The 27,086-nt window shown below is 41.1% G+C and overlaps 1 protein-coding gene across 4 annotated transcripts; it reads left to right on the top strand.

Moving 5' to 3' along the window:
- The first annotated feature begins 1,815 nt into the window (after positions 1-1,815).
- Positions 1,816-25,346, top strand: LOC108760438 (uncharacterized). Of its 4 annotated transcripts, XM_018506407.1 has the most exons (4): positions 1,816-1,971; positions 2,929-6,322; positions 23,634-23,777; positions 24,860-25,346. In XM_018506407.1, the coding sequence occupies exons 2-4, from the start codon at positions 2,997-2,999 to the stop codon at positions 25,038-25,040; spliced, it is 3,651 nt and encodes a 1,216-aa protein (XP_018361909.1). In that variant the 5' UTR covers positions 1,816-1,971; positions 2,929-2,996; the 3' UTR covers positions 25,041-25,346. The 4 variants fall into 4 exon arrangements, with proteins under 4 accessions (XP_018361909.1, XP_018361908.1, XP_018361911.1 ...); XM_018506406.1 differs by lacking the exon at positions 1,816-1,971 and having other exon boundaries at positions 2,526-6,322; XM_018506409.1 differs by lacking the exons at positions 1,816-1,971; positions 23,634-23,777 and adding an exon at positions 21,141-21,280 and having other exon boundaries at positions 2,526-6,322; positions 24,860-24,883.
- The last annotated feature ends 1,740 nt before the right edge of the window (positions 25,347-27,086 follow it).

Below are 27,086 nucleotides of genomic sequence, written 5' to 3'. Positions count from 1 at the left end.
CTCGCGTTACGCACGAGAATTGTGCCGGTTACTCAGATTTCGAGTGTGCAATAGTTGGCGACACGTGTGCCCGATTTGCGGACACGATGGAGAGGCAGAGAGAAATCAACTCCGGATTTATCCGATCGAGCCTTTTCCCGTCGACATATTTATCGTATTATCGCGTTCGCGACGCGCAAATTGTCCCCGCTAAAAACGCGTGACTGTACGAATTTATATCGAGACACACGAAGATAATTCGCAAACTGCATCTTTGACGAAAATATCCCGGTGGAAGTCTTAAAGTAGTACCAATAATTTATAAGAAGATAAATAAAAAGGATGATAAGCTTTTAAGTTACTTAATCTTCTCTCTTCGCTCAAACATATTATATCACGTTCAAAGGTTAAATTAACTCTTATTATCATATTTTATTACCGTATGCGAGCACCATTAATTATCAGTGAAAAATATACGTTTCTTCGGCGTTCGCAATAAATCAAACAAATTTATGTTATTTAAAAAAGAAAAAGTAAGATAGCAAAGTAGACGACGGCGTGTTATCACCCAATTTAAATTTCATACATATTTCCGTGAAATTTCGAGTTGCAACGCGAACGGAATTTCCACCACAACGCGCGTTGCCCCCCGCAACCACTCTAGATATCTTCGATCCACACTGTATAGGCGTGTGCATACGCGCACGCATTATGCGTGTACGAGGGTTCGGAGCGGGAGGGTAGGCGGGGGAGCGGGAAGGGTGAGGGTGGATTTTGTTTCGCGGAGTGCAACATGATGTCGGGGGCGATTAGAGACAATCGTAAAGCTTAACTTTTTTTCCAATGACCGACCTTCAGCAATCAATCGAAGCTATTGTGGCCGACGTTACCTTCGGTACACTCTGTATACGCGTGCATATACAGTGTAGAGGCGCTCTCCCTCTTTTTCCCTCCCTTTCTTCTTTCTTTCTCTTTCTAACTTTCTCTCTCTCTCTCTCTCTCTCTCTCCCTCTCTCGATCTATCTCCCGCTGGAAGCTTATCTATCTCCGCCACTCTCTCTGTCCGTCTCCCTTCCTCTCTTCGCGGTCGGTACTCCGCTCGCGAGCCGCTGCCTCGGGGCGAGGGATAAGCGCGTATCAGTGCCGTCACCATTTATAATCGTACCCTGTTTCAAAGTTCGGAACGTTGAAGACAATCTCTTTTTTTTACAATTTTACTCTGCGTCACGTTTAGTATAATGAAATTATAATGCATGTTTAATATCGCCGCACAGAGATATTTGGAATCGCAAATTTGTTATGGAATTTGACGTTAAAAATCTTTTTATTTAAAAAGAAAGTCTCTCAAAAACTTTCAGAACATATCGTTGGTTAAAAACGTGTTGATAATCTTGAGATATTTTTTAAATGCTAGAGATACATTACACACTTACTACAAAATATTTGGTCTTCAATATACACACGTAAATTCGAAGAATATTTCTATTTGATTAAATACGGTTATTTTCGTTTTATTAAACCAACCTATGAATGGATCGAAATGTTCTACCACTTTAAAAAGTTGAAATACAATATTTATTGACAATAGGTACAATTATTCAGAGAGAAAAGTGTTGAAAATGAAAAGTATTATTTCGAAAAGTGTACGACCGCCTCGGGTTCCTTCTCGGGTTACACGAAGAACACGTCCGCTCGAGCCGCACCTGCGTTACGATTCCGCGGAGCGGGGGCGGCGAGGACGACGGCGGTGGCGGCAGCGGTGGCGGCGGCGGCCGCGACCGCGGCGGCGTAGAGGAAGGCAACGAGGAGGCACCACCGCCAGGCCAGTAGCTCCCAGACAGTGACTCCGCGTGTAGCGTGTAACCGGTGGGCGACCTGTAACGCCCGCACCGTGTGTTATGTCATCAATGACAATCCCAGGACGCGGTGCTCCGAGTTTGACATGGATAAACGCGAGTGATCGATAAAGATAAAGTGGATGCATTCCGCCCGGTGGATATTCCGCCATCAACGAAACGCGTACGGATTGCTCTTGCAAAATCAAGCATTTGCCGCGAGGTACACCCCAATTCGATTTCCGCGACTTCCCGAACGTAACCCGGCACGGTTTATCTACCCTCGTGGTATTTGCAGCCTCTCGCGTTGCTCAAAGGGAACCCTTCATTGCGGGTTGCGCTAGACAGTAACTGTATAGTTAAGCTATATCAGCGAGAGACTCGTTGGTAGGCTGATGGGTCGAACTCGGTGCTCGGCAATTGCGAGTTTGTGCGAGTCGACGCGGCACGGTGACGAGCTTCGATGAAGATCGACTCCCGCGCCCGTGTCGCTCTTGCGTATTCGGCGGCGCGACATCAACGGTGTCACGGTTCGATAGCCGGATGAACGCCGGCGACCCCGTCTGCTTTAGCGGCGTCGGCGGTGCGATCGAGTATCCAGGATCGGAAGTATACGAGCGAGAACGTCGACGGGCTCGTAGACCGTAGTCAGGACGAGACGACGAACCAACGTGGTGGTGGCGACGGGACGCGCATTTGGTCCCGGATCGGCGGCGGAAGCTTCGTTCCGGGTCGACAATGGCGCGGTGGCCTTGAGGATCGATCGCGCGGGAGCGAGTCGGGTGAACGGTCGGGGTTTCGGTCTGGCGCGATTGAATCCGCGCGATCCACACGCCGCGCGATCGTTTCGCGCGCGCGCCTACCGGGTGTCTACGATGCGCGGAACGGTAATCGGACAAACGCGTCGTCATCACGTCGAAGAGACACGCCGTCGAGACGTGCGGAAACGCGAACGGAAGCATGTGAACTACGAGACTAAGTCATACACGTAGGCAGCGTCGCACAGACGCGCGTGCAAGGTAAATCGCGTGTCGCATTACGCGGTGGTTGCAATAATCCGATAACGGTCGCCGGTTGTCGCCGAAGTCATCATCAACGATCGATCGGTCGGCAGTTGGGTGACCGGAAGCGGTCCTCGTCGGACGAGAGAGACAGAGTAATCACCGTTCGTTGAATGGAGTAATGAGCGGGGCCCCTGCGTGGGGCACAGTGCCCCGTCGTCAAAGACGCCACCATCATCACCATCATCATCATCAGAAACATCAGAAGCGCGTCCGGGACGACGAATCACGGAACGAAACGCTGGACGAACCCGAGCAGAAGCGACCGAAGGTCAACCCGATCTTCCTGTGGGCGTCGCAGCGTGAACAGAAGATCATCGAGGTGAGATGCGAGGACTACGATAAACGTAATCGCATCAAGCTCACCAAGACCGCGCAAGGATGGCGTTCGATACCGCGCACCACGTCCATGTACACGATTGCTCTAACCGCCACCTGCAAGAAGACGTCGGGCATGACCGACACGTCGCCGGCCTCCTCGGTCTCGTCCAACGACGAGAAGGAGAACGGCAAACGATGTCTTCAAGAGCCGGCGAGCGCGACCGCGAGCTCTCTTCGATGCCATCCGCTAATATATTCGCCGAACGGCACGACGAACGGTTTGCTTACTGGCGAAGGCGTAGGCAAAAAGAGGCAAGGGTACGATGAAGAGACGAATTGTCGAGGATGTTCCTCTCCCTTGGGAACTCGCGACAAGGTCAACGATAGCGAGGATAGAGAAAAAAATGACAAAGAGGATAAGAATTGCGAGCAGAACAAGCCAAAGGATTGTCTACCCAATCTGAACAGCGAGGATAGTCAAAGCTGGATCAACCTGCAGAGATTGCAGATGAACAAGCTGTTTCAGCCGCGCGTCGTGCTGGAATTGCTGCAACTATCGCAACTTCCCGAGAGCGCGCATCAAAATGTCGTTCACCACGCGAAAAATAAGGACGCGACGGCGAATGAGACGAAGCGGATAGAGGAAAGTAACGAGCGGAATGAGGAAAACGCCGTGGAAGAAGAGGATAAAGAGGAAAGGGAACAAGAGATGGACAACGAAGAGTTGGAGGAGGAGGAGGAGGAGGAGGAGGAGGAGGAGGAGAGCAGCGAGAAATCGAATCGAATGAACAAGACGGGTATTCAGGACATATTGAACATGATAGATGCTACAGCCTCGCCCGTTCTCGCCACTGATACTCCCAGTGCCGATTTGCCGGTGGACTCCACCAAGACTTACGAGGTCCTCGACGAGAAGCCATCCGTTGAAAGACAACAGGTCAAGGACACGGAGCTTAACGAGAAGGATCAAACGAGGAGTGTATCTAGTTACGAGACTGAAATCGTCGACCAAGACGGCGAGATCGACGATAAGCTGGAGGTACACGAAGAGAAGATCTTAAAAGATTGCTGTCTGCAGGAGATGGAAGACACGAAGATTCAAATGGAGAATAATCTCGGGCTTCTTTCATTGGAAAATAATGCCGAGACTACTCCGAATTCCTGCAAAATCGCCGAGGCCGACGGCGGTTTCATCGTCGGTCGATCGAAATGCAGATCGAAATCTGTCATCACGTGGCAGCCGAGCAAACCGATCGAGGAAGAGGAAGCGCCAGACGAGCCCGGCGACCCGTTGAAGCTCGATTACGACAGCTCGAGAATCCTCGACGCCCTAAGGAATACGCCGGGAATCTCGGTGTCCGTAATGAGAAACGACACGCCTGAGGGCAAGAATCCGATCGTGTCGCCTGCGAGGCCACCCTCAAAGGCATCTTCGTCGAGCAGGTCGCCCGATTCTCAGGCGGAATGCGTCGAGAAGTTATTGAAGAATGCAAACTTCGACGGTTCGTCTCGCAATCTGCCAGGTCTATCGATTGTTATACCGAATTACCGCTACAAAAATGTCTCCGGTCAACTAACAACCTCACCGAGCATAAAGCAGCGTGTCGAATCGCCCGAAAGCACCGTTAGTTTCAACAAAGTCGACGCTTATCCGGAGGAAATGAAAATGGACGAGTTTCCTCACGAGGGGAACAGAGACGAGGAAGAAGATGAGGACTGCGACTCGCAAGTTATGGAAGATCTTAGACAGCAGAAAGCGGATTCACTGGCGTACGACGGTATCGACGCGGATTACTACAACGGGCATAATACCAAAAACAATCAGGAAGATCGCAAAATTCTGCTGGAGAAAAAGAGCGATTCTGCCTGGATTAGCTCTGGTAAAAACAGCGAGGCACAGGCTAAAGGTAAAGGGTCAGGATATCGAGATCTCGAGCACTTTGATGAACAGGTCCTGGAGGAGCTGCGATCCCGCGGCACCGTGGTAGTCTCGCCACAGCCCAGCGGAATTCCTTGTTCTCCCGCGTCCAGGAGACCATCATCGGCTTATCTCGAGAGATTACTCCCTAGTCCGCCGTGTTCGGTGTCTTGTTCGGAGGATGCCAAGAGCGAAATAACACTCAAGAGCATCCTGGCTTCATCCAACTGCGCTGATCCGCGAGACTACGAAAGGACAAAGGAGGGTGTGATCCGGTCCGATCAAAACGCCGATCAGCCTATTTCTCGACCCGTGCATTCGAATAACGATAGAAACATGAAAAGGACTAATCAGCACAGCTTCCAGGAACGTCTGAACGTTCACAATCAAGAGGTGAGGAACTCTGGCAGGCCAATGTCCAGCGGCGACATCCACAGTACCTTTTACGCGATGACAGAGCGAGCCGCGCCCAAGAGACCAATGTCCGCCGAGTGGCAGACCGGGCAACGACATAGGAACCAAGCCGTTTATTACCAAAAGACCGTCGATAGAACGAGGGGTCACTTCACCGATCAGGAGCAAGATCAAATCACTTGCACCACGTCCAGCAGCACTGACAAACTCCAAGATCCAGCCAGACAGCTCCGCGAACTGATTGAGACCGTTGGCCATCTGATTCCCGATCCTCTCCTAGTTCCTCGCGACTATTTGCCAGGTCTGGCTGCCGCACCGGCGACGGAGATACCGAAGTTACTAGCCAGCAGACCCGAACTCAGGCTACCCGAGGCTCTTACCAGGCCCGACCTCCTTCGGGATCCCGATCTGCTCGTGATATCGCTAGCGCACTTGCAGCACGTATTGGACCACGGCGAGGGCCCGGTCTCCAGATCGCAACAATTGCAGCCGCAGCAACCTAGCGCCGTCGTTAACGGCACCATTATCAAAGGACTGTCTGGTTCGGCAAACGGTAACGGCGTGAAAGACGCCGGGTTCACCGTTATCACTGGCAGACCCAAACTCAGTTGCAAGCCGATTTGCACGTTGATGCCGACGCAGCCCATGGACTTATCGAACGGCGGCCGATCGCGCATCAACCACTACTCGCCCTTGCTCAGAGTGCGCAGCGGACTGCTTAAACAGGAGCCGGAAGTGAGCTCTACTGCGAGCTCGCCGGACGAGTCGCAACTATGGCATCCGTTATTTGGCAGGTAAACATTAATCTGTACGTTTGCTTTTTTTTTTTCGCCTTCCACCTTACACCGTCGTCTCGAGTTTCCTTTGCTGATCCGACTCTGCCGAGCAAACGAAAAAGGACGAACTGATCCTGCAAATAGCACCGTCAGATAATAATAATAATATAACTAAGCTAACAGAGATATAATAATACCTGTTTGAAATCTAGTAGACTTCAGGGTGAGGTCCAAAGATTAAATTTGCTTAATCGTTTCTGAGAAACCGTATCTTGCTTAGGTATTATCTTTAGTATTAAAATAATAATAATAAATTTCGAATGTATAATAATAATAATTCTCGAATGTTTTATATGTGCTTGTGAAAAGCTCACTATATACTCAGTACACGCTCTGTTTATTACAAAAAGGAGTAAATTTCTTACGGAAATACAATTTATTTCGATAAAATGCTACATTAATACGTTTTAAATCGAATCTCACATATTTATTTCTGTCGAAGTAAACAATTCCATTAACGCTGCGAAAATTACGAGCAAGTTACGAATTTGAGGCTGCCCAAGAATAATCGGAATGAAATCGAACGATAGCAATTATTTTCCCGCTGGGTTATCTAATCATATAATTTACACTGTAATGTTTGATACAATCAAACGTACATTCAGAACGCGATATATATCCGATGAAACGCACGGAGGACGTGCTAGCGAGTGGACGGTACTTCGGATATATTTAGAGCGAAAGAGGTGAACGGAGGAAACATAAAAAAAAAAAATGAACAAAGTGTGGCATCGATGCTTCGCGTACTCGCGCGCAAATAGGTCGGCCTTAATAACGATCGTGACGATCCGGGTGCACGAAAACAATGCTGTTGACTCCATCGAGCGACTACGAAGGCGAGAGATGAGCAAAGAGACGATAAAGCACGATGACGTTGGAAGAAAATCGACGTCAAAGTTACAGGAATAATAATAATAATAATTCTCGAATGTTGACAATCGCAGGAAGATATATATGTCGATCCCTTTCGTGCCTACTATTAACACGCGACGATACATATGCACGCATGCAAAACGTGTCCCTGTCCCTGTTAAACGATTAAATTTGTATCATTTATATCGACCGTCCGCGTGACCTGAGAAATTCATCGTATCTTTATGAATATGAATCGCGGGGCGAGAGAGAGAGAGAGAGAGACCGGCTGCTTCGCGATTCCGTTTGATTCGCCGATCCCAGGTGAAATCCGACTATCTGACGATTCGCGACGGCGATGCGACGAACGATCGTCGTCGGCGTGACGGGATTCATTTGCATCTTAATATTGACGAACCAGCCGCGCTACCGCGACGTGACTAACGAACTCCACTCCAGCTTGCCACTCGGGCTTATAACGAGCCGATCGCACGTCGTACGTACATCGACACTGTTAAATATTTAAATTAGATCGAACGCTCGTGCGACGAGTGCCCTCGTCGCACCTCCTACGTCGACAAGTCGAGCATGATCTACTACACCTTCCCCGCGGAGGCGTCGCGGGAAGGATTGATGACCGTCGTTAAACGTAATTAGCAACAGAAATAATGCATTGTGAAGAAAAAAAAAATGAGTCGGAATGCGATAGCAAAAGTTTCTACATAAAGCTATATTTCAGTAAATTTCCACTCGCCACTCGTTTTCCATATGAGCTCTTTTATTCTGTCTATGAAATTTTACAAAGTCCCGCGCGTTCTACGCGTCGCCTATTCAAAGCTTAGAATAGAATCCTCGAAATTGTGGTATATCGAAATTTTTGGCAACGCTCGCTCGAGATGCGTAGTTCATCGTTTTGATCAGGAAGTCGCCAGTTTCACGATCCTGCGGCAAATACTCGGCTAGCTAATTGACGATCGAGACACCTCTAATTAGGATCGCCTCGATGCACGATCGGCTGTATTGGCACAACGCGAAATTGGGTCGTGGCAACGCTTCTCGTCCTATGTTTGCCTATGCCTAGCTTGCTAGCTCGGCTATGACGACGACGACGAAAAAGCGTTATTGCGCAAGTTCACGTATTTAGGATTCATAGGCTCGAGTGTAGATTCAAAGGACCGATAAGAATACGTGGGTAGAAAGGATAAGGTTATTCAGTGACTGTAAGTCAATTCTTTACAACGGTCACGCCAGGAAGGACGTCTACGACGTCGCTTCATTTATTATGTTTAGATCGCTTGGAAATTGCTTCGATAAATCAGCCTTCGATTAATTTTATCAATGTAAGACTACTACTTTCTCGTTTGTCCTTCAAATGACGTCTAAATTGTATGTAACAGAATAACAAGTTTGTTTATTCTTCTCCCCATTCAGAGCAAATAAAACTGTATGTCACGCTGTGATAATAATTTGTTGTTTTATGCATTCGCATTTTATACAGTCGTCATTATCAAATCATTATTTATTGTTAACAAAAACAGACATTTTTATTCGTATTACATAAAAACATATTTTTCGACGTGAGAAGGACAAAGTAAAGATATATTTTAAATTTATAAAAAAACTTTAAATTTTTAAATTTATAAAAAAATTTATTTTTAAATTTTTATAATAAACCATTCTGTTTTGAACGAATAAAAAGTAAGGCCCGTTTTCACAATATATATGGTTACCTAAAGATTAAAGGTTACCAACAAATTCATCAATAAAATTCATTCATGAATTACCTTTGATCTTTAGGTATATATATAGCCATGTACTGTGAAGTCGGGCCTAAGTCGTGAAATTCATTAATTTTGCCTCATTAAGTAAAAATAGAAAATTTCCTGTTTTCGTGATGTTTACGGAAATTGGTGTCCGTTGATTATCGATTCGCCATATCAGAGAAGAGTAGTTTGTATTAACTCTCTTCGTATATATCTCGTTAATGAAATGCGAGGAACAAAAGGACTTAGTCGGCAATTAATAGACGCGGGTCGTTCAAAAGAGACAAAGAGAGAGACCGGCCGGAAAGTCTCCCGGTCTCTCGGATTACACGGTGCTTGATCGCGCGATCTGCGCGACGTAAACACGAGCACCAGCCAGAGCGCTATACGTTCGCACATGCACGGCCTCGAAAGGCGCGGGTCCCGAACGAACGCCCTTTCGCCACGGCAGAGCACTTGTGTAAATAGCATTAGGATGCTACTCTCCGCCAGCGAGCGGACGGACGGCTTTAATGAGAGGGAGAGGCATTAGAGGAGGGCCCTCGTCGTCGTCGTCGTCGTCGTCGTCGTTGTGTGTGACGTCGATACGAACATTCATCGATCGCCGGCCACCGGGAATTCGAAAGCGCGGAGGGTCGCGGTGAGGAGGAGGGAGAAATGCCGGACAGGAAGCAAAAATTTCACCAGGGTTTAACCCTCTCGCGAGCGAACGGCTGGGTGTGATCGGGGAAAGGCAGGGAGAAATCAATTCGTTATTTCGGTATAACGTTCTCGTTGAGAGGATTATTGTGTGTGTGTGTGTTCCGGGTATTTCTATTATTTTTGAATATTCAGACTAGAATTAGGATTAAATTTCACTTTGCTGTCCGAATTTCAAATGTTCGACAGTTTTATTTGAGCAAAAAAATATTTTAGTTCTGTTATGTGTACGCAGAAGGTACGGTTTTATTGAAGTAACTAAACATTTCGTTAAAATACATATGTATCTGGAAATAATTTTGTTATAACATTAAAATAATTATGTAGGAAGCTCAAGCATGATAATAATGCTGGAAAATTTTTATATTCCAGCAATCAGTTTCAGCATTATACGTAATTACTTTGATGGCCAAACAAAATTATTTTTAGATTTGTATATCCAGCTAAATTTTTTAATGCTTCAGCAAAATTATTTTTCCCGTGTATAAAAAATATGATTTTAGATTGTAATAAAATAGAGAAAGAGCATACGTATGTGAGAGAGATGCGTTAAGAATCGCTTTATCTAAGTAAGCAAAAAGCGATATCATATATCTTCGATATGGAGTTACATTGAGCGCATCATGTAACAACATTTTTTTCTATTATTTGTTCATACGGCAGCACCTCTTGCATAATTCTCTTGCGTAATCGCGTCATTCTTCACATGGCAACTGTCGCAGAAAGAGTTCGGCTAAAAAAATGTCTCAAAGAGTATCGCTCCGATTAGTATTCGTCGTAACAACTTTGTAAATCAACAGGATGTAATGAACATCACCCGTTGATAAGATTTTCTGCGCGTGTTGCAAAAAAACACGCGGCGTCGTGCAACGTCGACTAATCAAGCGATAATTAAAAAAAAACAGACATCTCTAGTGTCGTTCTCAATGATGTAACGATGAATCAATACGTAGGAAACAGCGGGAAGGGTCGCGCATCATCATCCCTGTCTTCGTAATTAATTCACATGCCGATAGACAGATATAACAAACCATAATGCGGCGATCTTGATAAGCGTAATAGTCGCATATAAAATAGTCGACAAATAAAAAATTATATAGTAATGTGGCGAAGTAAGCTTGCGATCAGATCATGTCACGAAAAGACGTAATCAAGCATTTTTTTTACGTACAATAAATCTTAAATGATTGCACGAATATTCCACGTATTTATTATCCGAAACCGAATATAATACAGCATTATTAGATTTCAAATTATCAATGGTAACCTAATTCCTTGAAGTTAAATAACATTTTTATTGATTTTATCTTTATTTATTTTATTTTTGTTAAATAACAGTTTGTGGGATAAATAACACATGTTGTTAATTTTGTCTTTCATGTGTGCTAGAATGTAAACTAATTTATTTATGTGGATACTATGGATAGCTTCGAAGTAAACAACGTCCATAATGTTACATTTACAATTAGTAAAGTTATTCGGATCCGGATTCAATGGAGAAAATATATCAAATTTAGTGTATAATTTAATAAACTAAATTTATACATTTTCTCGAGTTAAATTTTCTTTAACTTTATTGTTTTAATTTAATAAACGATATATTGATAGAAGCAGTGGCGACCTTTAAAAAGATAACAAATAACTCAAATTGGGTATAATATTCGACATTACAAATGTAACAGTGTACAGTTAAATTTGTCAACTTGCAATTCTTCGCCTGATTGAATTGAAATGATTTTTTCATAAATTCATAATGTTCGATCGTGATCGAAAGGTCGAATAAATCGAATTCGCACGCATCCGCCTGTCCAACTACGATAATAGCCAGCGATATTTTCTCGTGGAATATTGCACACTCCCGTGCACTGCCCGATTCTGTCCTACTCTACGATGGAATCCGAGATCTCCCGCCATAGAATTGGATCGGCAGGGACGTAGCTGTCGACGAAAAGATTCGAGAGTCGGCACGATTTACGAGACGCGCGATCCGGGATCGGCCGACGCTCGCCGGCCCTGAAGATTCACCTCGCCCACGTCCACGCCCACGTTCCCGCCGCAAGGAGAGGAAGAAACTACGTGAGAAAGGGAGACAGGATCGGGAAACGAATGGAGAGAAAGAGAGAGAGAAGGAAAGGGATGAAGAAGCGAGCGAAACCGAAAGAGAGATGAAGAGGACGACTCAAAGTCAAAGGAAGAAAAAGTCGATGGACGGAGAGAGTAGCTCTTCCCTTTTTTTCTCAGTTCGTCTATATCTTTCTTTTTTTCTTTACCCTCCCTAGTTTCTTTTCTCATTCGACGTTCTTCGTTCTCTTTCTTCCGCCTCCCCTATTTCTACCCAATCTCACTGTGGTTACCTCACTTTCTTCAGCTCGCTTCCTCTATCCATTTCTCTCGTTGCCTTGCTCACCGTTTCTCGTGCCTAGCCTATAATTCGCTCCGACATTCGCGATCCGGGCTGCTCGAGTTTGCGGTATCGCTTATAAAGTCGCCTGTGTCGGTGACGAGCATCGCGACACCAGTGATCAAGCCTGGGGGTCATTGGTCCCCTGGGACTGCCACGGGGAGACCCCTTCTCTACTGTCTCTTTCCCGTCCTGCACTTCCCCGCCAACGCCAGCAATACGTAGGTATATCACCAATGTGAACGCCCCTTTAAAAGCGGATCGATGATCACTAGGAAGTGCGCATACGTTGTTAATTCGCTCCGTCTGTACGAAAGGGTGATAACATCAAATTTTGAAAGCTATTTCAGAATAATTCATGAGAGAAAAATTCAGTTTCCATTAAGAGAAATTGTTCTTTTAATTACGTATATAAAGAGACAAATGAAAAGATTTAATGACTTATTTCTACCAATGTAATTAACTTTAATCTCGATGTAATTTACCGTTTAACATTTTCTATAATTCTTAGAACTAGAAAAAGATGAATAGTAAATTAAATTAACATTAACGTTAATATATCTACATTGGTATAGAAACGGATATTATAAGGGAGAAAAAGAATCGTACAATTTATTATACATATATTCGACGTGCGTGTTTGACAAGAAAAGTATCGATCATCCGCGAAACCGAAATATGTACTATCGAGGAATGTACTAGTAATATGAAGGTTATGCTTCCTAGAAAAGAACTCAACTTATAACATGACTATCCATAGGAAGTAAAATTACAACAATCGTATAATGTAGATAACTTCGGGAGAAAGTTGGCCGCCAAGTTCCATCGCTTCCGAAGAATAGGACGCGGAACGAGAGAACTCGAAGCTGAAAGTAACGACTGTCGGACGAACGGTGAACTCGATGTACGATAATCTAAATTCGTTCGACGGAAATCAGGGATTGTAGTCGAGAGTACGTCACATCGGACGCATATAGGATAAATAATTTAAATCTAGGTTAGATAGATGAAAGAGAGAAGTGTGAAATCGATCGTATAAGTAAAATCGAAGCGTTCCTCGCTTAATGTCTTGATGAAAATTTTTCTCAGAATTTTTTACATAATTTTTCACAATGTTTATGTAAATTTCAGATTTTTTCCGAATTTTTAAATAATTATATAATTTTTTAAGAAACTCTCAGATTTTTTATACAAATTGTGACATTTTTCAAAAGTGCCAAGCTCTTTTCTAAAATTTTCCATATTATGCGAATTGTGAAATATTCTAAGATTTCTCATTTTATAATTTCTGATAAAATCATACAAAGTTTAAGATATTTTTTTCAGAAATTGTAAGATGTGAGAAACCTCATCTGAACTTTTTAAATATTTTAGAATTCATATATTCTCCTCAGTATTTTTGAAAAGTGTTCCAATTTGTGTAAAAACTGAGAGAGAAATTTTCATCACGGTCTACAGTTCCCTCGCTAAAAAGTTCTATTGTTCGAGAGTGCGCGTTCTACGTACCCATTATTCATTAATGATGCACTCTCGAAGCCTTTTCCATTTCTTATTTAAGCAGAAGGACATGCGGCACTGTCCGCGTCTAAGTTTTTACAAAAGGTAGCATATGCATATTTAATGCGTGTCGGGCGTCGGACATTCGCGTGCGGTGCTAAATAATGAAAATATGAAATCGGACATCGATCGTCAGAAAATCCACTCGTCATCAGGTTGACGATGCCACCGTTGTCACGCGACCTTGGAGTATTTACGCAATGAGGTAGCCAAGGCGGAACGGGAACACGCACCACGTGCCATCGCACTTTGCAACGGCGACGCAGAGATTCGTACTTACTTCTTCATTAGCACACGGCCGCTCTCGCGGATCAATGCACGCACATTCTCACAGCGCGAACAATGGCCTGTGTTCTTTGTTCATTCGGCGCTAAATGCGTCCCTCTAATTCCGAGCATATGTGAGAATTGTGCATGAGTGCAGGTACGAGAAAATCAGATACCTGCTATAATTAACGTCAAATGTAGCATCGTGAATGCACGCTTATCTATAATTACGTCGCCTGTCTTGTATATTATATAAATCTAATACTTTAGTCATTCAGATTAAATTTTTCAGAGATATAAACCAATTCAACAAATTTATATCGACAACTCTGATTCCTTCTGATAATTCGTAAGGTATCTTTTCGATAATCGATATTAAATTGACGTTTACTTTGCGGCGAATATATATATATATATAGTATACATAGTTTCTTTTTTCAGAGATTTCAGTTTCGCCATAGAGCGGTCGGCATGGAATCTTTCGTGGATCGATGTCTATGTATAGCCGGCGCAAAGTATGGCTGTAGATGCGAGATGAGCTATTTCGGCGCACCTAGGCGTACTTTGAGCTTTCGAACGGTTTATTACCATTATTTGCAATTATTACGATTCACAATTGGTCCTTATTATTTTAAGATCGTATTAAGTAATATCTTAAGATGCTCTCTGATTGGTCCGTGACATCTAAAGACTATACTTAAGACAGTTTTGAATATAAGATCCGACAATGAGTATTACCCTCTGATTGGTCCGTGACATCTGGCTTTTCGAGCAATGGTTTTTTTTTTTAATTGTCTATCGAGCGAAGCTCTCCGCTCGCAAAGATTCACTTGGAGACTTATGTCTGAACGAGGGTCGAGAATTACATGTTTGTCGCTTGAAGGTTATTATACGGCTTCTCGGATTAACATCGCCCCCGCATGAAATCTGTGATTGCGACAACCAAAGACATAGAGCATAGACTGTACTTGTATAAAATTGGTCGATAAGAATGAGAGAAATCGGACGCGAAGACTTGCCCATTTCTATCTCTTTCTATACAATCTATCACAATCTCCAAGACAATCTCTTAAAAAGAAAGGAAGATTGATTGTCTCTTTACACTCCCCATCTCTTATTTGTGTGTGTTGGCCACATTTGATGTATCTACTATTTAAGCCGGTATTCATAAGTCGATTCTTATATTTAAGACTCGTCTTAAGTACAGTCTTAAGATGTCACGGATCAATCAGAGGGTACTCATTGTCGCTTCTTATATTTAAAACTGTCTTAAGTATAGTCTTTAGATATCGCGAACCAATCAGAGAGCATTAGCATCTTAAGATATTACTTAAGATGGTTTTGAAATAATAAGAACCGACTATAAATACCGACCAGATCGAGGGCCATATTAACATTTTAAGACATATATTACTTAAGTCTGTCTTGAAATAAGAAAAAGTGTTTTGTGGAACAAAAACGAATTTGAGTGAGTGAGTGAGAGAAAGAGGGAGGGGGAGGGGGAAGGGGAGGGGGGAGAGAGAGAGAATACCGGTCAAAGAGTCACATTAGTATCTTAAAATATTACTTAAGATAGCCTTAAAGTAACCTGCGGCCTTAGGGCGGTATTCATATACTAAGAAAAAAAAGTTATTAACTTGACTAAGTACATATAGTTCGTAATAATTATTTAGTTCAAATATTTATATATTTAGATTAACAAAATCATGTAATTTAAAACATGTAATTTGTTTGACTTAATAAATATTTAATTGAATTAACAAATATTTGCTTGACAGTCCGTGACCGCTACATTTAGTTGAATCAACTAATATTTTGTTGAAACAGCAACTTTTTTTTCTCAGTGTAGTCCGTTCTTATTTCAAGACTACCTTAAATAATGTCTTAAGACGCTAATACGGCCTTCTGATTGGCTCGTGACTTCTTAAGACGGTCTTATATATAAGATTTGACCATGAATACCACCCTTAAATATGTATAGCGCAATTCATGCTCTATGTTTCGGTGATAACAAGATAAAGATTCGTTTGAACAACGCGTACTCAATCTTACACACGTACGTGAACGCACGAGCGAACTGGTAGGAAAAATGAAGGCACATATGTCTTATCTACCGCTTTTTTCTTTCACTTTGACACTGGCGTCGTCATTGCGTCAACCATCGCACGATGTCGGAGACCGGACGATCGATGAAAGTATAAGAAATGAAATGAATGAGGGGGGATTGTAAAGCGAAGAAGAATATTTGAAGACAGTGAGCTTGATCGCGGGTGATGCGGATCGTTTCATTAGAAAAAAGTGTATCGCCTGATGTGTAGAACCAAAGGGGATCGCGCGCTTGTCCCTTGTAGGAAATATCGTGCGCTTAAATGCGAGGAAAATTTACGCAGAAATCGAGCCGCGTCTCCAAGAAAAGATAGTGTTATAACCGTTGATAAATCCGTTTCACACGAAATTTTCAGAAATAGAACAGCCAGACATTAAAAAAAAAAAAAAAAACAATAATCCCGCTAGACTCTTTTGCTCCAAGTTCCTTGACCCTTATTTTCTATGCCGTATATTCTGTACGTTACGCGTGTGTGCTAAAAATAAATTTAAATCGAATCGTACGAAAGATAATTGACCTTTGCGATTGACACTGAATTATCGAATAATGTGCGAAAAATGATTTGCAAACAAGGGTGACCGGTATACACGTGTCGAGTTGACGTGGCCACGTGGCTTTTCTTATGCCGCGCGTACGTATTTTATCACCCTTTGTACTAAAAGATTCGCGCGGCATTCGGCACCACCGTGAAGCCACATCGCCCACCCTCGGATCGATGTGTATATTGACACGTACGTGAGCGTGTTCATGTACGTGTGCGTGCGTGTACGTGAGCGTGTAGGCGACTCTATGGAGAGATGGCTATGTCAGGCTCACTTTGACGAGCAGTGACGTGGTTGTGGTAGCATAGAGAAAAGAACAGAGAAGAACAGATATAGGAACGATGGGGAGGAAGAGATGGAGATGAAGAGACATCAGATAATAAAGGAAAGTAGAAGAAGAAGGCGGTGATAGTGAAAGTGAGAGTGAGTGAGTGAGTGAGTGTGTGAGTGAGAGAGAGAGAGAGAGAGGGGGGAAGATAGAGAGGGAGAGAGAGCAGCGTAATCTGCGCACGTGCGGACCAAGAGCACCTCGATCGATCGTCCTCGTCGCTGCAAAGAGTCGTTATGGCAGAGTACCGGTAGTGTCGCGGTTGGTACTAGGATCCGTACTACTGCACGAAACTAGCGAGCACGCACTCGACGCTTTCAAGTACGCGAAATGGAAGAGTACGGAAAGGTTCTTCTTTTTACTTCAAACCTACGATCTCACGTTTACCGAGCACGATAACGTATCCAATTTTTGCTAAAGCTTAATTTAAATTCTTAGCGAAAGTTAACAATAATCGGAAAATTGAAGAAGGAATATTTTAAAAAATTATACATATATAAAATATATTTATATAGTATATAATTATGTTATATATTTATATAATATATAAAATATTATGTAAGATATACACATACGTTAATATTTATTGTATATATAAATATTGAATGTATATTTTCATATATAAATGAAATTAATAATTGTTTAAATATTTCTTTCAAATTTATATATACATATGAACTTAGACGCTCTCGGACATTGAAAGCAAACGTTCTGCAGTATAAAATAATTTAGACAATAACACATGTTTTGAAAGCGACCCACATTTTATCTCACATTGAACGCTTAGCGAATGGAAAGATCAGTGACACGGAAAAAAGTACTTAGCTTATCAATAGATGACCTCAATAAGCATCTAATCTCGATCTAGCCGTATCCAAAAATGGAAAAACTATGTACATAGTGAAGTAAATAGATGCAATTTTGGACATTACTTCTTATCGTATCTGCATTTAGGATTGAAAAATTACTCGCGCAATTTCTAATATAACACACAATGCATTATTACAAAGAAACATATAATAATATTATATCATATAATAATATATAATAATATTATATCATACAATTATAGTCGTAGAAAGCATAAAATACTTGTTTCTTTCTTTCACTTGTTCTTAATGATATGCCTATAATTTAAATGTATCACATAATTATAATATAATTCGAATTGTATATTGTGGGATATATATAAATTGACTTTGTGATCTTTATTATCGCCGTACTAATAAACAACTCGTGTTTAATTAATGCTAAACCATAATGATAAACGACGAAGTACGAAAAGGCGTAGAATTATTCAATAATACAAACAAGATTCATTTTCCAATCAACAAATGTCCTTGAACTTTGTACTGTATAAAGTGATCCGCGGTGAGAAATTTACATTGGCAAGGAAAAGTTCCCGGACGGAAGCCTGCAACGCGATCGAGCTAACTGACGTTTTTAGGGTAAATGGTACAAAAGTTTCGGCCGACATTCGCCCAGCAGGAATGTCCTTACGTCCAAACCTTACCTACGGGCCCTCATCAAAATTTCAACATGGCATTCACGCGGCCGCAACCATTCTGTGTACATATTTCTCTCCCACGTGTGCGCGCGCGAGCGTAAACTTCCCCAAATAAAGTTCGGAACTTCTTTCAGACACTAAACGCGATCGCTCGCACGTGTGCAAACTTTCGCGAGATACGCAAATCGGGGGAAGTTGTTAGGCACAATCTCTCTCTCTAGCTCATTACTTTGCTGCGCCTATATTTTCTTATAAAATTATAGCTCGCAAAATAGACGTGCAATTGGGAAAATAAGAATATGAAAGAGAAAATTATAGGTCTATTTTTTTATTCCTGCACTAGACACCCTGTATTAGAACTCTTTTTCTCACCTTCGCCAAATATCAAACATATATCGATCTCAAGTCCCAAAAGTGTATGCTGTAGTTCAACCACAGAAAATAGATTTTATATCAAGTAATTCAAATTCAGAATTAGCGCTATGCATGAACGACATGTCTCGTAATGGGTTGTGAATTTTAAACAGATTATGTAAATGAATAATTTACAATACGCTTTGTCATGCCTGGGATAGAAATTCTCAGATAACAAGTGAAACGGAATGTAAAACATACGTTACAAAGCTTTGACAGAATTTTCATGATACTTTATATTACAAAGTTATGTCAGGATATTTTCATAATATTTTATTAAGTATTGAGAAAAAGAGCTTTTTTCAAATATTTAATGTAGGTATATTATAAATATTACTTATAACTGTATCATAATATTTCACAAAACTTCAAAGGTATGAAAGGTTTTATGCAAAAATGCAGCGTGAGATATTGAAGTTACAGAATTATCCAGAATTATTATAATTACGGAAGTGTTTAGTGGAATATGAGTCTGCGATAATTTTTATTCCTTTATTACAATCAATTTCGCAGATAATAAGTCAAGTCCATTATAGAGCTATTAGGGATCGTATGAATATGTATTTCAGTTTTTTTGATGCTTCACGTGTAGAACCAATAGATTTGTTTGCATTGTATAAAATCCTCAAATATTTTCGCATTTGAAATGAGCCTTATAAATACATAGAAATATATTTAGCCTTGAAAAGAGAGAAAGCGAAGATTTGCCAAGGGCAAAAAGTACAAACAACGCAAACAGATCTTGTGTCTCCTAATAAAGGGAGTTCCTCGTTATCTGGGAAATTATAGTTCACCGTTGATTGGCTCAATATATCATGAGTGCCGATGCGTCTCAATTGTCACCGTTGATACCTATAAAGAACAAAACAGGTCACTTTGGGTATGCAAAGTTTAATCGGGGGCGCCCGCATTAAATAACAAAGCCGTCGAATCGTAAACGCGACGTAAAATATTCTCGTACCATATACGCTATACTTGCACATTCGACTACCTGACATATTCGATATTCGTTGCACGGCATGAGATTTAAATATATCATTGAGAGGAACACACGTCTATACGTGCGTATATGTTAGAGTGGAGGAGGATCGATACGGCGCGTAAGAGAACCATAATTTGCAGGGACAAAAAAGGAAAAAAAAAAAGAGAGGAAAAACCGACCTGTTATCAACATAGCCGTGATGCCTTCTTTACAAAAGAAGAGGAAGGAAAAACGCTCAAGATGTTACTCCCCGCATGAGCGAATTTTATTTGCGCGAGCCAAGTTCCTATTCGACGGACGCGAATAACGTTCCTCGCGACAGTAATCCAGTCGCGTCGATACCGAACTCATTCACCCCTATCCGTGCGCATTTAGAGGAAAGAAAGAGGGAGAGAGATAAACAGAGAGTCCCTCCTGCGTGTCGGACATAAAGTCCGAAGTTCTGGAGCGCCTTCGATCGGGAATTCATATTTCATACGCCAGTCGCCGTACCCGTTCTAAGAGAGAGAGAGAGAGAGAGAGAGAGAGAGAGAGAGAGAGAGAGAGAGAAAGACGAGACGGGATCGTTCACGGCGCCTCTGAAACTCGGCCATCTATATTTCAAATCGAAGCGAGCAGTGGATAGATTATCGTCATTGAATGTACGCGAGGAGAGCGTCCTCACCGTCGCGTCTCATTATACAAGGAGAAGTCGCCGGCGCGAGTCAGACGCAAAAAAGTTTCTCTCGCTCGCTCGCTCGCTCGCTCACTCACTCGTTTACTCGGAGGGGAGAACAGCTCGCGAGAGGCGCTTCGCTTTGTGCGCACAACTTTCAGCTTGCCGTCCCGTCCATTTGAGCCCCTTGCGCGTCGTTTAATTCGCCGGGATTACGAACAACCGCAGCGTGACCGTTAATTATGACGAGCCGCATAGAAATAATGCCCGCGAGCCTTCTTCTCTCCCCAAAAGCGCGTAAACTTTTCGCGTGAGCCCCCAAAATCCCGCCCGAAAAATATGGAGAGAAAGAGGTGAGCACCACCCATCTGTTCATGACGTGACCCTACAATAAACGTTCGTAATCGTTGCGTTGGTAATCATAGACTACACTCGGGAGAAAGTACGATTTAAAAATATCTACAAATTTCACTAGATATTGGTCTAAAATATTTTTGTTGGATCATTGAAATAATTAGAATTAACATTTGAAAAGAAGAGCACATTAAGAGTCGATATGCGACAAGCAATTGATAAATTATAATAAAAGCTCTTTACTAATTCAACGAGAGATATTACAATCGCAAATCTTTACTTATATAACTGTATACGTTTCAGTTCCAATAAAATAATTACAGCACAGATCGATCTAATAATATTGCAGCAACATTGATCGGACCCGGGAAATTCGAAAGCACGGAGGGTCGCTGAGAGGAAGAGGGAAATGCCAGACAGGAAGCAAAATTTTCATCGGGGTTTAATTCCTCTCGCGAGCGAACGGCCGAGCGATCGGAAACAGGCAGGGTGAGAGAAAGCAATTCGTTATTCCGGCGTAATGATCTCGCTGAGAGGATCGTGTCGTGTATTTCTGTTATTTTTGAATATTCAGACCTGAATTACGATTAAATTTCACTTTGCTGTTCGAATTTCAAATATCCAGCAGCTCTGTTTGATCAGATGTATGTTCAGTTTCATTACGCGATTACGTGTACATAAAGAAGGTATGGTTTTGCTGAAATAACTAAACATTTAGCTATTAGATACAGTAATCTGGCTGTAACGACTTGTACACTGAGAAAAATGTCCGTTCAAAAAGTAACAAACGGATATTTCCGATTGATTTTGGTCGGATTTATAAGACTATCCGATCAAATTTATCGGATAGTCTTATAAATTCGATCAAAATCAATCGGAAATATCTGTTTGTTACTTTTTGAACGGATAAAGCCTGGAAATTTTTCTCAGTGTATCTTTGGACAAAGTTGACGCGGGGAATCCCGACCCTCGTAACCGCAAGAGTAGCTGACTTTGGAGACATCAACTTTGAAATATGCAACAAAGTCAAAGTGAAACCTCTAACTTCCCACGGAGGTTATCGCTAGGTTCCAAATTGAACGCATGGTACTGTAAGGGGTTGTGCAAGCTTCTTGCAGAGAACAGAGAATAACAACATCAACCTATTAGAAATCATATATTGTGGGAACAGAGAATAAGAATTTTAACTTACCAGAAATCATGTATTGTGGAATATACAGTTTCTGATAGGTTGAAATTCTTATTCTCTGTTCCCCGTTCTCTATTCTTTTCATTGTGCACAGTTCTCTTTTCTTGGGTCGGAAAACCAAACACCGGAATAATAAGAAGAAGATACAGATCTGAATTTTGTTAGAACATCCAAATAATTACGTAGGAAGTTCAAACAGTTGATAACAACGCTGGAAAATATTTGGACATTCTAGCCACTAGTTTGAGTACCCTACATAACTATTTCGATAGTTTAACAAAAATATTTTCAGATTTGTATCTAACTAAATTTTTTAATATTTCAGCAAAACCGTCCTTTCCCATACAACGCAGAAGCTTGCAGCAATATTGCTGCAGGAAAAATCTATACCGTATGGATTTCCATGTACAGTCTCGCAGATATTGCAATCACGGGAAAAATGTATATTGTATCTCACAACGTAGCGCGCAAACGAAAGACGATCATTAAAGAAAGTAATTGTTTCTCGTCGCCGCGCGTCGTGAGAGATTTGTAGCTCGGAAGGAGAACACTTACTACGTATATATACGTGCGGTGCATCGTTTCTTGGCGGTGTAAGCGGAAGAAGGTGAGTCTCTCCCTTATCTTTCCAAGCCGTTCTACTATATTACTTTCGTACGTTTCTTTTCCGCCGTGAGAATACGCCATATGCTGGCGGCCAGGGTAACGCGGACGGGCGCGCGACTTCCAGCGTCGAGGTCGCGTGCGCGTAATCGTTCCGATTACCTTTGCTTATTGTTGCATTATGATGTAGGAAAAGTACTCTTAATTAAGCGGTGCGTTCTAATTGATCTCTCCCGCTTGCGCGCGTAGCGTCCAGCCGCGATAACAGTCGCGACTACTAACACAGGGATTTGTTGCGATATCAGTCCCGAACGCTACCATCAACATCGGCGAACGTTGAAATTTAATGGACTTGAACAACTGTTCGAACTAACTGCGCCAAGAGCCTCTTGAAAAGAATCTGTTTCTTAAACTGCTTATAATTAATTATAAAGAACTTTGTATACGGCTGTCAGCCGTCTCACGATGACAATAAATGACTAGGAAATTTCCATAAGGTCGACAATAAAGTATACGGTTGCCGCGAGGAAAATTATTTCTCTCTCGAGAAATTAAATCTCTTGAATAATAAGAATCTGAAAAATCGTTTATATATAAAAATCATTAATTTGATTTAAATATTTTTTTTTTTTACTGAATGAATATTTATTTACTGAGTGAGTTTATGTTTACTTAATATTATTCAAAGAAAAAAACATGTATTAAGATTTAGTAAATTTTTTCCAGGATATTTTTTCAAAGAATCCTATATAATACGTGTATACATTGAAAAGGATGTTTCGTTGCTAGAAATGTAAATTATTTGTGATGTCTGTAATAAGCTTCGTTACCGGTGATGTACCGACGTATTCACATCATCAAAAATATAGATATGCATCAATCTCTAAATTGCGCAGTTGCGCAGCCGAATAAATTACGTTGGCGTTAAACCACCGTCACGAATTTTGCATTCCGTTATAATTACTAACCCAAGCCTCATAATCTTGCTCACGTGGACATCGTGACGCTCGTACTGGATGATTTACTCGACGATATACGTTATTTTTGCAGCAACACGTGCGTGTCTATTATGCGCAGAGAGATCGATCGAGACGCGACTGTGACGTCGCATTTTGCATCCTCCAGAATTCTTTCGTCGTTTCCAGGAAAAGTACTACGCCCGCGTTATCCTTGCGAATATCGAACCTCGCAAAGGTATGCGCATAATTTCGCACATTCGTTTTGTAACTGATTTCGTAAAGAAGCAATGTACTGAGCACGTGCGCGTCCGCGGAAAAAAAATACGTCGGTGTAGGCAATTCGAAATTTATCCGTTATTTGCGATAAACTAGTCAAGTTGTTTATGAACAATAACAAAAAATTTTGCTTTTATGATTATACATTCAAATTATTCATTTTACATGTCATATGTATGAATTTCTGCATCTTTCTGGGAAAAGCTAAATTTTGATAAATATTTGTTTGAATAATTCTAAATGAATATTTACTAAATGTAAATATATATTTATTTGATTGATATAAAAATCATAAATTTGAATTAATTATTATTTTTTATTAATTATTTTATTAAATATTTATTTACAGTAAATGAATGTTTACTTACAATTAGTACGATTCGAATATGTATTAAGATTTACATTTTTTTCAGCGTACGTATTAATTTGTTCCATTATATCTTCTATATTTCACACAACAATATGTAATTAATTGAATGTCTACATTTCAATAATAATTATGACGTTATAAAAATTACATAAATACAAGATGGGAAAAACTAGAAAATTTATTATAATCAGCGGGGTGATTCCTTATACAAAAATAAGTTATAAGTGTAGAATAAATTCTTTTTACCTGAAGGCTTTATTGTGAGTAATTTCTCTTTTAATAAAATTAAAATTCATACTGAAATATTTAAGCGCTAAGGTTCGCTTTAACCGAAAATAGAATTATCCTCAACTGATAATTTAACTATTTGTCATACGTTTTTTAACTCGTAAAGTCTCGTGGAAGTTATGTAAACATGATAACGTTTACAGTATTTTTCCATAAACCATATCTTAATTGAAATGTATTTCGCGATTTTCAAACTTCATTTTCTTGGAAACAACTTCTGACTTAATTTTGTACATACAAGACATCACTCCCTCCTTCATCCCTATAGCGTGAATACTATAATTGTTTGCAACACACATAGTATAATGTAACGATAATTTCATGTATCAATATTCGCAATGCCGACGAGAATAATAAAATGCAATCCTGCTTTTCATTTGCAGTCAAAAGAGGCAGCAGCTGCAGCAGCAGCAACAGCAACAACAACAGCAGCAGCAGCAGCAGCAGCAACAGCAACGACAGCAACGACAGCGACAGCAACAGCAGCCACAGTCACAGCTACAGCAGCGGCAGCAGCAGCAGCAGCAACACGCCTCCTGGCACAGGACTACTCTCGCCTCCTGACCACCGACCTTGACCTTGACTGCGAGTCCAGCGATTCTGAGAGGCTGAAGGAGAAAAGGAAAGAACCGCGAGATGCACGAGGAACGCCGCGACGCCACTTCTTACGCGGTTTCGGCCACTCGCCGAAGGCTGCTCACGCAGCGAGGCAGAGAAATGCGGATGAAGAAACGCGCCGGCCGGCGAGGACTTTTCACGGAATAACCGCTGCTCGACACCCGCCGAAGTGTGCTCTTCCCCTTCGCGGTGGTGTAGTCGAAGCGGTCGAATCGATTCCGTTCGTATATTTTGTTTTAACCCGCCGTCAGTCGCCCGTTATTATACTTATATTTGAAATTATTGTGTGCGTATAAAAAAAAAATTCCTCTTTTAGGAAATAATAACGATAATCTTAAAATATCTGTACTCTTTATTGAGAACAGTATTGAATAATATTGTGTGTATTTAAGATTACATTTACATATTTAAAGCTATGATTATATAATTTTTTTACACACGGTAATGAAGAACGAGATAAAAATATATATACGAGCGAGACTCACGGCGTTGTTAAAAGATTAATTACGATACGTAATCTTAGAAAACTCGGTGAACATTCGTAAATTATATAAAGACGTAAATCATGTGATAAAGTCATACGCGAATGTAGGCGATAACCGATTAATAGACTAGATTAGAGATAATGTATTTTGACTGAGAAACTCGGCAAACTTCTTAGTCGAGTTCGAGTCGAAAATATATTTTTCTGTTGGACTTTTTGTACTGACAAAAAGACGTATTCTCATATCTGTGCAGAACTAATGCCAAGCTGTACTAGGACCAGTCACCAGTATCAAAAAATGTACACATCAAACGGGCAATTATGAAGACTTATGCAGCAAGCATATTAACTATAATAAAGTTACAGATTAGAACGCTGACTAATTTGTCATGATGTGCAATTATAGGGGGAAACGAATAAAAAGTGTCTCTTTGATGTGGACTTATTGATGTGATGTTTTATAAGACTACACCACTTGCTTCTACGATATAAACTTCGCGGTTTTCTCTCTCATCATCATAACCCCGTAGAGACCCTTGATACAAGTGCAATGACATGCGAACGCCGTGATGAGGCTCCTCTGTGTCTTTCGTATATAATATACTATCTGTTTCAATAAGTAAAGCTAAAGTTTATCTGTTACTACTTATTTAGATATGAGTTAAAAAAAATTGTGTGAGAGGTAGATCAAGTAATCAGTTTATTTTTCAGGAAGAGATAGAGATTATACAAGAACCTTAGCGAATCTCTCTAAGAAATGATTAATAATAATCAAATTATAGTACAGTTTTATATTTCATTATAGGTACAGTTTTATATTTAAAGTTGTATACGATTGTTTTGTATTACTTAGTGCAATGTCTTTTGCTTACTGATTGTTATCGTTCTGATTGTTATTTTGTACAGTCTGTTACCAACTTACTGTTAATATACTAAATATTCATGTAATATTTTTATTTTTGCTCGTCACGGCGATCGTAACTAGTCTCCCGACCTGGCGTAGAAATTAGTGCGTCACGATTAAATATTTATATCCATGACTTACGAGCCGAGTTTACACAAGCAGATTTTCCATCTGCGCAATTAACGACGATGCATTTTAAAACCTCCGCGCTCCGATAGTTTGACTCTCCGCATTTAATTTCCATCGTAAAATCTCGTTGCTCTCCGTTGCGTTAAATTTTACGAAACATCGAATATTGCAGCAAATGCGCTATCTTAGAAATCTATCGATGCAATTTTCTATTTTACGGAAAATTACATTGATATTCAATTTGGTCGGCGTTTTTGTTCCTATTTGCCAATTTAATTCGCAAATATTGTCTTCTCGTATTGTCTCACGATAAAGCATCTATGAAAGAAAAAAAAATTCTTAATCGCTTACGGATAATATTTACTTTGATATAAAACAAATATTATGCGCGCTTTTGTGTAACACTTTACACGATAGCGCGAAGAAATTTATGGTTTTAGAAGCCATCACATACGTCTGAATTTAAATCGAAAAA

The sequence above is a fragment of the Trachymyrmex cornetzi genome, unplaced genomic scaffold (assembly GCF_001594075.2).
Source record: "Trachymyrmex cornetzi isolate Tcor2-1 unplaced genomic scaffold, Tcor1.1 scaffold223, whole genome shotgun sequence".
NCBI lineage: Eukaryota > Metazoa > Arthropoda > Insecta > Hymenoptera > Formicidae > Trachymyrmex > Trachymyrmex cornetzi.
The sequence above is the reverse complement of the archived record's forward strand: the minus strand, read 5'-3'. Positions and strand labels throughout refer to the sequence as shown.

Coding starts and splice junctions, on each gene's coding strand:
- LOC108760438 (XM_018506407.1), top strand. CDS start 2,997: ATGAGCGGGGCCCCTGCGTGGGGCACAGTGCCCCGTCGTCAAAGACGC. Junction 6,323..23,633: donor TGGCATCCGTTATTTGGCAG/GTAAACATTAAT, acceptor TTATTTTTGCAG/CAACACGTGCGTGTCTATTA. Junction 23,778..24,859: donor GAATATCGAACCTCGCAAAG/GTATGCGCATAA, acceptor TTTCATTTGCAG/TCAAAAGAGGCAGCAGCTGC.